The 11,280-nt window shown below is 48.8% G+C and overlaps 1 protein-coding gene across 2 annotated transcripts; it reads left to right on the top strand.

The window, feature by feature from the left end:
* The first annotated feature begins 317 nt into the window (after nt 1-317).
* On the top strand, nt 318-10,453 carry LOC149365973 (COP9 signalosome complex subunit 8-like). 2 transcript variants are annotated; one of them, XM_089549435.1, is made up of 7 exons: nt 318-492; nt 5,954-6,024; nt 6,101-6,149; nt 6,820-6,949; nt 9,554-9,661; nt 9,723-9,785; nt 10,244-10,453. In XM_089549435.1, exons 1-7 carry the CDS (start codon nt 406-408, stop codon nt 10,324-10,326), a joined length of 591 nt encoding a protein of 196 aa, XP_089405561.1. In that variant the 5' UTR covers nt 318-405; the 3' UTR covers nt 10,327-10,453. The 2 variants fall into 2 exon arrangements, with proteins under 2 accessions (XP_089405561.1, XP_089405645.1); XM_089549519.1 differs by having other exon boundaries at nt 319-492; nt 10,247-10,453.
* Nucleotides 10,454-11,280: the final 827 nt, after the last annotated feature.

The raw sequence follows: 11,280 nt of genomic DNA, 5'->3' as shown, positions 1-11,280 counted from the left end.
TTGCAGCGCTAATATCGTGCGAATGTGCACGTTTTTGAATTTCGCCTCATCAAAAGAGGCCCTCCGTGGCCAGGATGTGTTCTCCTCCCGTCAGGCTCAGCAGCGGAACGTGAAAGCCACCGCGCCGTGGACAAACAGGGACCAGGAAAATCTGTTCACATGTGCACAAAGGTAAATACACATAGAGGTGTAACATGCGGCAGTCGACAGACCTCATAAACGACGACGAAAGAGCGTTCGCTGCGCAAACGTATTTTTGCAAGCGGGTCTCCCCATGCCGCGGCTTGTAGACTGGCGCCACTACGCGGTGAACTAATGAAGTAGACCGCCATTGGGTAAGCAGCGCCTCGAGACAAGCTCATCGCCAGATTGCGTTTTGTCGTGTTTGAGGAACTGTTGTCGAAAATGGCTGTTGGTGCTGACGGGAGCGGCGATGCCAGGATGCGGGAGTACTCAAAGTTGGCTGCAGACCTGGAGCAGCAAGAGCTGGAGGTAAGTACGCAGCATTTTTCACCTCTGGCTACGCTGGCTGCAAACGAACTGACGCGTGCGAATCTCGGTATATTCGTACTAGCGTGGTCTTTTGAAACTCTCCTATTGGCCGCGAAACTAGTGCACAACGCTGTGAGAGTACATGACACGCTTCTTGGACAAAGACGCCTTGCGCTTCGGGAAACCGCTGCGGCGCGTCAGTAATTGGGCGGCCGAATATTTCAGCTCCGCCGCCATGTTGCGCGGAACCGCGGCCCGTCAGGGTCTTCGTGGCGCTGCACTCGCACGTTGCGCTAGCTGCTGCCCTGCCGTGTTTGGCCCCTCAGGCTTTCCGGTGTGCCCGGCGGCCGCACTGCTTGAACAAGCTTTGCAAACTAGCGGTGACTGCATGCCAACGGGATAGGAGACAAGGTTACTGTAGCGAGCGAAGTAGAATATATCCGCGTGTTTTTTACAGCCTCGGGGGGAGATAGGGGTATCTACAGCCAGCGTCGTCGCTTCGGCGGACGCGGTTGTTGCGACGCGCGTCTGTTCTTTCGCTCTTTCCTCTCAATCTTTAAACTCTCCTCTATCTGCACGTGGCAGCGGTTGTGGCTCAGCTGGAGCCAGTGGGCAGGCCCGTGCACTTTTCGTCCTTCCTTCAGTCGCAACAACACAACCTGGCTGTACGAGCGGTTATAGTGCAGTGACACAAGTATCTCCCCCCAGCATTACTATTCTACTCTCAGCGACGACCGCCACAGCCGTTCATCTTGCTGACAGGAAGCTGTCGTCCGCGTCTAGAATACATGATGTGAACTAACTGTATGCGATTTTCAGAGTATGTGAGCGCACGGGAGTTTATGCAATTTCACCTTCATCGAGACGAGAACGTCGAGGCCAACGCTACTAGTAACGTTGGTCGAGGCCGATATTTGATCCCGCGTTCCCATGCTCGGCAGCTGAACGCATAACCACTGAGCCACTGCGCGGGTGGTTGGAACGCACCGCATAGAAAAAGGAAGGGGGGGGGGGGGGGGTTGGATGTGGATGTGCGGCTTCCCGGTGATACGCATCCAGATGAGCTATCCATTTGGAAACCACCACCAACAACCGCCTGTCTCTTAAATGGGAACATATTCAAGGCACGAGAGACACGCTTCTGTGCAACGTTACTTTGTGCGACAGCGTTCCTTGCTTCGTTGTCTCCGAGGCAAACATGAGCGCTACATATGACTTCGGCAGTGGGGGCGCTCGTGTCGTCGCATCGCGAAGCCTCTTTCGCCACTTACTATAGCTATCTGCTGCGGTGCAGCTATTGGCACAAACTTCTTCACCCAGGCCTTAAAGCTCTTAAGGAAAATTACTCTTATATTCTTTGTATTAAGCATGAAATGCTTTTAGCCCCCGTTGTCGGCAGTGTGGTGACGTCACGCCGAGACCTAGAGCCATCATCCGGGCACTGAAATCCACTCATCCGGGCACTGAATTCCCGTCATCCGGGCACTGAATTCCCGTCATCCGGGCACTGAATTCCCGTCATCCGGGCACTGAAATCCACTCATCCGGGCACTGAAATCCACTCATCCGGGCACTGAAATCCACTCATCCGGGCACTGAAATCCACTCATCCGGGCACTGAATTCCAGTCATCCGGGCTCTGAAACGAGAACATCCGGGCACCGTACGAGACTTAACGAGATTTAACGAGACTCTCTAAGCCCTCCTACGCGACCGGCATGCAAGCAACGGTTGGTCTCCAGACGAGACAAAAAATAACTGCTGCCAGTGCCTTCTCAATGTTTATCAAGATATCAGTGGAGCTGTGGGTTTGATAATGCACGGAATTATAATTTCCGATTTCTAATAAGGCGTGCAAAAAGCACATAAATGCCACGTTACACTTCGTTGTCATACGTGATCCGGGGGAGAAGCGCTGCGTTCAAAGGGGAAGGCATCGCGCCGAACGGGTGGTGGCGTTCCTCCCTTCCTTTACGGTGCGGTTCGGGTGTCCACCGAGATGGCAGAGAATTACTGCGCCATTTCCTTTCCTCAAAAAAACCTTGCGTTCAAATGGCAAGGCATCGCGCTGAACGGGTGGTGGCGTTCCTCCCTTCCTGTACGGTGCGGTTCGGGTGTCCACCGAGATGACATTAGGCCCGTAAACATTTCATGCTTACTCTACTCTCGTTTACGGGAGAGGCAGAGTTTTTACGCTAGTGACAGGCAAGGGCGTCCGCAGAATTTTTTGCAGGGGGGGGGCCCATTGGTTGTTGGCGCCGGAGGGGGGGGGGGTATATTCGTAGCGAAAAGGCACTATTTGCGGAGTAAATTTATTTATTTATATATAAATAAAAAATAAGTAAAATACACACATGAAAGAAAATTACAAGCAGCAAATTAAAGCGCGGATTGTAGAGATACATTGGAGTTTATCAACAAAGAAACAATTAAAATTAATAAAAATGCAAAAAGATACTATCAATACTCGAAGTGCTCAGTCTTACTGCATACGGGTTCTCGACTCACCCGAATTGATGACCAGCACACAGCGCAATATGTTCACAAACACGCAACTACAGTCACTCAGTCAGTCTTCCTTGAACAGCAACTGTAGGCGCCTCAGATTTTTCTGGGCGAATTGCGTAGTTACACGGGTGATAAATTCATTTCTGTGCTTCATTACACGCTCTCAGTGCACAGTCATCATATATATTGATTGGAAAAATGGTTGAACGAGTACGTTGAAAACAAAAGATGACTATATATACAACGAAAACTTATTTACAAGATAAATGCACGCTCGCAGCTTCATACACCTCGCTCCATCTTGCTCGCGCATCCGCACAGTCGAGCAACCGCACACAACTGCTCGCCGCTCGTCGTTTTCTCGTCCGCTGTCTTGGTTGTTCTCACCTTCGTTGACAACCCGCCACTAAAAACACCGAAGCACAAACACAGAGGCGCGCACACGTGCAAGGGCTTACTTGCCACAATATCCACGAATGCGCACTTTTGGGGTGTAAGGAACGCCGCGCGACTTCCGAGGGGAAGGGACACCCGCAACTAATTCGGCCGGAAAATTTGTTTTTGTGCTTTTATGGGGTTCAGAGCCCCAAAACGACTCAGGCTATAATGGACGGAGTAGTACAGAGTTTCGGATAATGTCGACCACCTGGGTCTCTTTACCATGCACTGACACGCACAGTACATGGGCGCTGTTGTGATTTGAGGCCCAGCCAGAGGTGACAGGCGAGCCAGGCAGGCGCCATCGGGCTGCGTTGACCAAAGGCGCTGGTTTTCGGAGAAGACGCAAGGAACGCTGGTGTGGGGGCGCCTCTGGAGACTGCGTCGCCGTGAACAAAAGCAGCTAATCCCCTTTGCCGAAGGTTCTGAAAGCGGCGCTTCTACCGCACTGAGCTCTCCCGTGGATCGGAGGAGACAGCGAGCGGCGGCGGCGCCAACTCGTAGCCCGCTTGCCCCTGAGCAGCCCGACAAAGCGGGGGTGGACACGGCTGATTTGTCCTTCCCCCCTCAAGAATTCATCGGTGGCCGGCGTACGAACGTATCCTGATTCTAGCGAGCGACCTGTGCCCTCTTAGCGCGCGAGCGGCGCGAACTTGATTACTTTTGTATTTTGTAAATAGTGTACAAAGCTCTCCCCTGTCCTTTCTCGCTGTCGCTCCCCTCTATACTTCTCCTCACTATCCTCTCCCTTTACCTTTCGTTTCCGCCGGCTGCAGCTCGGGTGCTTAAGATATTAGATAGCAATTACCGCGGCCGGCAACACTCTTTTGCTTCACTTTTTATTTTTATTTTTTTTTAAATAAACCACTACCACCACCACCACCTGTGCCCTGTGCACTGTCTGCCTCCGTGTCGCTATCTCTCTAGAGATCAAAGAAACAGACACCCATCTCAAGACGGCTCGAAAAACATGCTCGCCGGTGCCGCTGCATGTCTGCAACAGGTCGTCCTTCAGCAGAGCTGGCGGTGGCGTGGTTTGAAAACGGCGTAAAGACGCGTGCCCGGACGCGGCATTTCGCAGATGTGATCCAAAGCGTGGAAGCGGGGCTGCTTTTACCCTTTTGGCTGAGCGCACCACCGCCCCTGGCGTGCGGCCATCACTCACGGTTCGAGTGAGTGATTTTCCAGGGGGGTGCAGCCGCCCCCCCTTGCCCCCCCCTCCGGACGCCCATGGTGACAGGTGTGCGCTGCATGCGTTGGCATTGACAACGTTGTGTCGGAAACGCGGCGCTGAAGCCATAGGCTGTCGGCGTTCGTTGTGTTCATTGGCCTTGGCGTTGACAACGTTGTACACGCCGATAATTTTAAGGAAAGGAAATGCGCATAATGGCTCACTGGGTCAGTGTACACCTGAATCGTGCTTATGGGTACGCGGGGTGATTAGAGAGATGTGGGCTGCAGGCATTGACAAGGTTGGGCCAGAAAAGCGGCGCTGAAGCCATAGGCCGTCGGCGTTTATTGTGTTCATTGGCGTTGTTTATTTACACTCCGATAATTTTAAGGAAAGCGCACGGTGCACACAGCACACGGGCGCCTTTTGCGTTGCGGTCCCATCGAAACGCGGCCGCCGCGGTCGGGTTCGAACCCGATGTGGTCATATTTCATTCTTACGTCGTTTTACATCTTGGGGGTGAGGGGGAGGGGGGGTTAAAGCTATGGGGCTGCAACCAAGCAGGCAGATGTCGCACATCCAACGAATACAGTGCGAAAGCGCGAAGTTTTATATTTGACCTTTGCTGTAGCCGTTCTTCGTGCTCGTGTTCTGGCCTTCAAAGCCATGCAAGCACGAAATAGGCTAGCTTGATTGGGGCGGCTGTTATGTGTAGGAAAGAGCGTTTTTAGTGCGTTTTGTATAGGATCAGTTGATCCCTTCAGAAAATGATGACGCATAAATTGTACGCTTAAAGAGACTGACGCAGTATGATTAAAACTGCGGTTCACCTTTTGTCTTCTGAAAGCCCGCAAAAATAAAGACAGTGCGGCTTGCAATAGTACAAAATGAAAGAGAACGCTTATAGGTTGCAGCATTGTGTGAGTCGTTTGAAGAACAGTTTAAGAGTTCAAAATGCAAAGGCAGCAAATTGTGCATCGCAAAATATGGTACTGCAACACAGCACAGATGCTGGTGCTAGAATACAGTGCGGAGAAGTAGCCTTGTTAGCCTGGCCGTGGCCAGGTGGTCGAAATTGCCGGAGACCTTCACTACGGCGTCCCTCATAGCCTTAGTTGCTTCGGGACGTTAAACCCTAATAAACCTAATCATAAATGCCTAAGTGGTGTAATGCTGCAATGTAATCAGTAAAAATCCTGCCGTAAGGGGTGTTCTGATCCACGGATAAGGGCTAACTTAAAAACCGCGCAATTTGAATTTTTTTTTTAGATTCAGGGGACGTCAAATTCTTATCATTTGGTGAAGTTAACTTCCCTTAATATCGTTGATCTCTCTCTACTCCAGGCTCCTGATGGAATTGCCAGTCCGCAAGCCTATGGACAACTGCTTGCAATCTACCTCCTTCAAAATGACCTGTTGGTATCCAGTTTCGTTTCTGTTTTTTTTACATCTGTTGGGTAAGGTCTTAAAATGTTTCTTTTTTTGGTCCAGGGTTAATGCCAAATTACTGTGGAAAAGGATTCCTCAAGACATCAAGCAAGTACGTATTTACATACTAGGAAAACATGTATTAAAGTGTTCATGGGAAGTTTGGACCTGTGCTATTCGAGGTTGCTCTAGTCGGATACAACTCCAAAACGAAGTGGCTTTTTTTCGTGTCAAAGGACACTTTTCCAGCCAATGTCGTCGGCCGATTGTCATCACCCTACTAGTAGGACAATGCAGGGAGTAGCGGGACCATGCAGGGAGGGTCTATCACCTTTCATCTGCCACTCCCTGCATTTTCACACTAGCAGGTTCGTGAGAATCGGCCGACGCCATTGGCTGGAAGGGGGTTCTTTGACGGGGAAAAGCCGCTTCATTCTTGAGTTGTATTCGACTATAAGCATTTTAAGCTACTGCACTATTCGAAAAAAAAAAAGTTTGTAAGGCTTTCATTACGTGCGTATTTTAAAATCTATGGAGAGCTGAAGAGAGTATGCGAGAATATTTCTGCGATTATACAGCTTAATACAGTAATACAAGTCAATGGAATCTACATTAGCACTTCTTTAAGGCATTGAAAAGCACAGCGCTTTTGCAGTAGTGATTACCATAGAGCTAAGATTGGATGCTATTATTGGATTAAATTGGATTGGATTATTATTGGATTGGATTAAATTTCCAACTATATTGAAGTTAGAACTCTCGCTCTTTTCCTTTTTTGACAGTCACACCCAGAGCTGGGAAACATCTGGAAAGTTGGGGACGGAATGTGGAATAAGAATTTCCCGGCAATCCACGCTGGCCTAGCTCAAGAGTGGCCTGACCACGTGAAGCCTGTCATGCAGGAATTGAAAGGCAAGTCCAATACTTTCCTGGAACTTTTCTTGGGGTTCACATTGTTAAAGAGAATGGGGCGATAGGGAAGAAGCTATTTGTGATCGCAGTTGCTGCGTGCTGACTGGTGCTATTGTGGCAGTTTCCCATCACTTTTTTTGCCCTTTTGTCCATCCACAGTTCTTGGTAAAATGAACATGCCTCTATGCTGGATGCTTTTCCACCAGCAGCTGATCTCAGGCATGATACTTCTTCCAAAAAATGGCGTCCTCATATTTTTTTCCTTCCAGGATATCTTACTAAGTGTCTCGAAGTATTGCTGTGGAAATTATTAGCAACAAGTGAAAAAGTAATGCACTTGCAGCTCACCTTATAGACGAGCTTGGCATAAAGTTTTTCTCTCTGAGTTCCTTCTCACGAAGTGCTCTATGTACTTTGCCTATTGTGTGACAGAATACCCATCTACAATGGAATATTGAGAACCCTGCATGCCGGTTGGCATTTTTTTTTTACGTAGAACTGCACGTAGCATCTACACTCAAAGGCATCGGCGCCCTTCCACAGTTTTCTGTCCGACGCCGAGCTTCAAAATTTACCCAGGGAGACCTGGTGTTAAGCCGATAGAATATTGTATTTTCCCGATGACCAGGGTTTTCAAAAAGAAGATGGAGAAGTAGAGCTAGGGAAGGCACAGAGATTGTCATGCGAAGGCTCACGCCTCTCTTTGCTAGGTCACGCTTAACGCGGCAAGATGGTGGAGATTATGACGATGAGAAAGGCACAGTAACTGTGGCACGAGGAATAAACTGCACATTGAAGCATGAAAGGGTTCGAATCCGACTGTGACGGCCGCGTTTCAGCGTAGGCGAAATGCAAAAAGCGTCCATGTGCTTTGTGATGTCATTGCATGCTAAATATCCCCTGGTAGTCGAAATTATACTGGAGCCCTACACTACGGCATTTCTTTCTCCCTTTCTTCTTTAACTGCCACCTTCCTTTCTTGCCTCAGGTCACGCTTGAGGTGTCGATCGAGGGATACCACAGTTACTGCGCTATTTTCTTTCCTCGAAAATCATTAACCGGTGGCGCTTATTCGCGTTGCTGTCAACAATATATTAGAGCAATGACACTGCGACTCAGATACAGTAACGAAGGAACGTGACAGCATAACTCGGTTAAAGCGAATGAGGACGTGATGTAAATTCTCCCCAGCGGCCGATAGATGCGCGCTTCCGGCCAGCGTGGAAACGTAAAAGCGTTTTCTATCTTCCTTGACTTCCCCTGCCCCGTTCTAAGGCAACGTGGCGAGCCCAGGAAAGCAATCAAAAGTCAGTATTGAAACCTCCGACCAAGCGTGCACCGACAGGCTGCGGTGTCCATCTGTGCATGTACCCCCTTGGCCAAAAGTAACTGAGCCACATGTTTTTGCTTCTCAACGGTATAATGGAGTCGTTACGGCACTCCTGAAGAGCAAAATGTGTGAAAACGTGAGGAAAAGGGCTCACCTTACTTTACAAGTGCTTCGCTACGTGACTAAGGAACTAACTACCTGTCCCCGGTTACTTTTGGCAAAGGCTGTACGTGTGCCGTTTGGTCTAAAGTGGAGACCGTGGTGCGTGCGAAACAAGAGAAAGTAAAACAATTCCACGCGGCCAGTGATTAACCAGCCGCAGTCATCAGTGAACTTTGACTGCCAGTCTCATGGTATGCCTTTTGGTCCAACCGATTTTCCAACCTCAGCGTTGCACCCTGGCGGATGCAGCGCACATCAACAGGAAGTGCAAACGATATATTATGCCCACACGTGCATTGGACTAGCTTCGTCGCCGAATCCTTACACATTTGTCAAGGGTCAGAAATGTTTGGTTGGGTTTATGGGGTTTAACGTCCCAAAGCGACTCAGGCTATGAGAGACACCGTAGTGGAGGGCTCCGGAAATTTCGACCACCTGGGGCTCTTTAACGTACACTGACATCGCACAGTACACGGGCCTCTAGAATTTCTCCTCCAAAGAAATTCAACCGCCGCGGCCGGGATCGAACCCGCGTCTTTCGGGTCAGCAGCCGAGCGCCGTAACCACTGAGCCACCGCGGCGGCTGGGGTCAGAAATGTGGAGGCCGACGTATACCATCAGGTGCTATGACCGCTCATATCGTATTTACTTATACTGCGTCCCTAAAGTAGCCGTATGGCAGCAATGATTTCGGAGAGAAGCACATGGCCACTTTGGAGAGCTTGGAAGACGTTGTTGTAAGGCCTTAATGAAGAAGCAGGCGTCAGTTATGTACTTTTTCGTGAAAGAAATATGCCACTGTCGCTTAAACTAACATATTTCGCTGTTATGGAGAAGTTCATTACCACGAACTTCAGATAGGACGAACGCGATCTCAGTGACCCTCAGGTTTTTCACATGTGGGCTCGACTGTGATTGATATCAGATAGACTATTGCTTGAGAAATCAATTTTGAGAGTAAACTCATCAAGTTAATCATAAATCAATTTAAACTCATAAATAATAAAAGATATGTTGCCTGGATTTAGCGTGTGTTCCGTATCTTTGTAATGAAAAAGTGTGCACGAATTGTTTTATGACTTTTTATCATTCAACTGCACGTTGTCTTGGAGAACGCATAAGGATGCGGGCACTGACGCTGGTGGGGAAGGCGTATACCTCTATTTCCATCGAGGACACCTGCTCTTTCCTAGGAGTCCCTAAGCACGACCTTGCCTCTGGTAAGAATCGCAGCGTTGTTTAGTAGACTGCAAAGTTCTTACTGTGTTACTTCTTTTCCAGTTGTGAGCCCACTGGGTTGGGTTATTGACGTCGCAAGTGGTATGGTTTCACCCAAGCCCATAGGTAGGTACTGTTCTGTTGTTGGTGGAAAAAGTGGCACTCCGTCGTCTCGACACAATATTTTTGTAGGAAAAAGTTTCTTTACAGTGAGCTTTTAGCGTCCTGGCTTTTATTGCAAGTGAAGTGTTTAATCTGAAAGCCTTGTGAACTACGTCCTGGTGGATTAGGGCTATATTCTGGTGGATTGCGGTGAATTAAGAGTGGATGGCATTGTATTAGGGTGGATTAAAAAGTAGTCAATGTTTCGTCTTAACAGCACGTAAGTAGTCTTAAGTGCTTTCCATAGTTTTTCCTCTCTCCTTACTTATGGCAAGAGGACAGAGTTCATTTTTTGAATGCTTGTGGTTCCCTGTATGTGGACTCAATGAATATATTTATAGCTTTAAAAACTAATACATACTGACCCTCAAACATGTACCATTCTTCGTTCCTAACCGTGTGGTCCTTCGATGTCTTTTCAGCAGTTGTTGCCTACGAACATGCTGGAGCATCTGAAGAGCACATGATCAGACTTACCAACTTCGCCTCTTTCTTTGAGAATTAAGAAGCGTCTCACAGCTCACAACCAATCTATCCTTAGCGCACAGGTTAAGTGCAGCTGATTGTGAAGCACTATCACCGGCCTACAAGAAGTCATGTTTTCAGAAATTCAATAAAGAGAATAATCAGAGCTTTGTGTTTTACGGTGTGAAATTATTACAATTCCAGATTACTTCGTTGAATCTATGGACTGGCTGCTTAGTGCCGGTGCAATAGTCATATGCACCGCCTGCAACAGCCACAAAATCGGCCTACAGAAGGATCAAAATTGAACTTCATCCACATTATACATGATGCGTGCGAACAGGGAGTTAGTCTGTTATGTTTCCATTTCGCCGGACGCCTGTACAACTCACGTTATGGATGTTATAAGAATCTGGTGTGGTCCTGAAGCCATGGCAAGAACGACACCATCATTGAAACAAGGCACCTTCAATAGCAGAAAGGTAAGCTCAGTGGGATGTCGCAAGACTGAGCAGGAAAAACTGAAATCGCCCTTAGAAGATTGGTTGAGTCTAGTACCAGAGTATCGAAGGCTCGTTCAACAGGAAGTTAAGGAAGACGGTTGGTTAGCCGCTAAAATCCGCGTCCTCAGTGGAATGCCCAGGCTGCAGTTCTCGCCGACCCGGAACGTTCCTCAAAATCTGTGAAGAAAATCTTCCACCAGTGGATTTAGTGGGCGTCAGCGGATCTAGAGGGATCGCATGCTCAAACGTAATTATCGCCACCGCCGCCTCTGGATCGTGGGGCTCAATATCTTGCGTGTGGTGTAAGGCAGGCACCACAGAGTACATATTTTGCGACAGTAGACCAATACACAAGCGAGGCAAACTAGACAAGCATAAACTGTTCAATAAGCACTGTGACAGTCCGACGACTAGAGGATCACAGAGATGGGCGCCCCGAAGGCAGGCGTGCAATTTGTAGCTGGTTCACCGGCTGGGCGACAGTGGTGTTC

The sequence above is a fragment of the Amblyomma mixtum genome, chromosome 1 (genome assembly GCF_055824585.1).
Source record: "Amblyomma mixtum isolate Tamu chromosome 1, ASM5582458v1, whole genome shotgun sequence".
Lineage (NCBI taxonomy): Eukaryota > Metazoa > Arthropoda > Arachnida > Ixodida > Ixodidae > Amblyomma > Amblyomma mixtum.
The sequence above is the reverse complement of the archived record's forward strand: the minus strand, read 5'-3'. Positions and strand labels throughout refer to the sequence as shown.

Bases quoted from the DNA above. Each gene is read 5' to 3' on its own strand.
- LOC149365973 (XM_089549435.1), top strand. From the start codon at position 406: ATGGCTGTTGGTGCTGACGGGAGCGGCGATGCCAGGATGCGGGAGTAC. The intron at 6,025-6,100 runs GTTGGTATCCAG...TTTTTGGTCCAG, and splicing joins TACCTCCTTCAAAATGACCT to GGTTAATGCCAAATTACTGT. The intron at 9,662-9,722 runs GTAAGAATCGCA...CTTCTTTTCCAG, and splicing joins TAAGCACGACCTTGCCTCTG to TTGTGAGCCCACTGGGTTGG.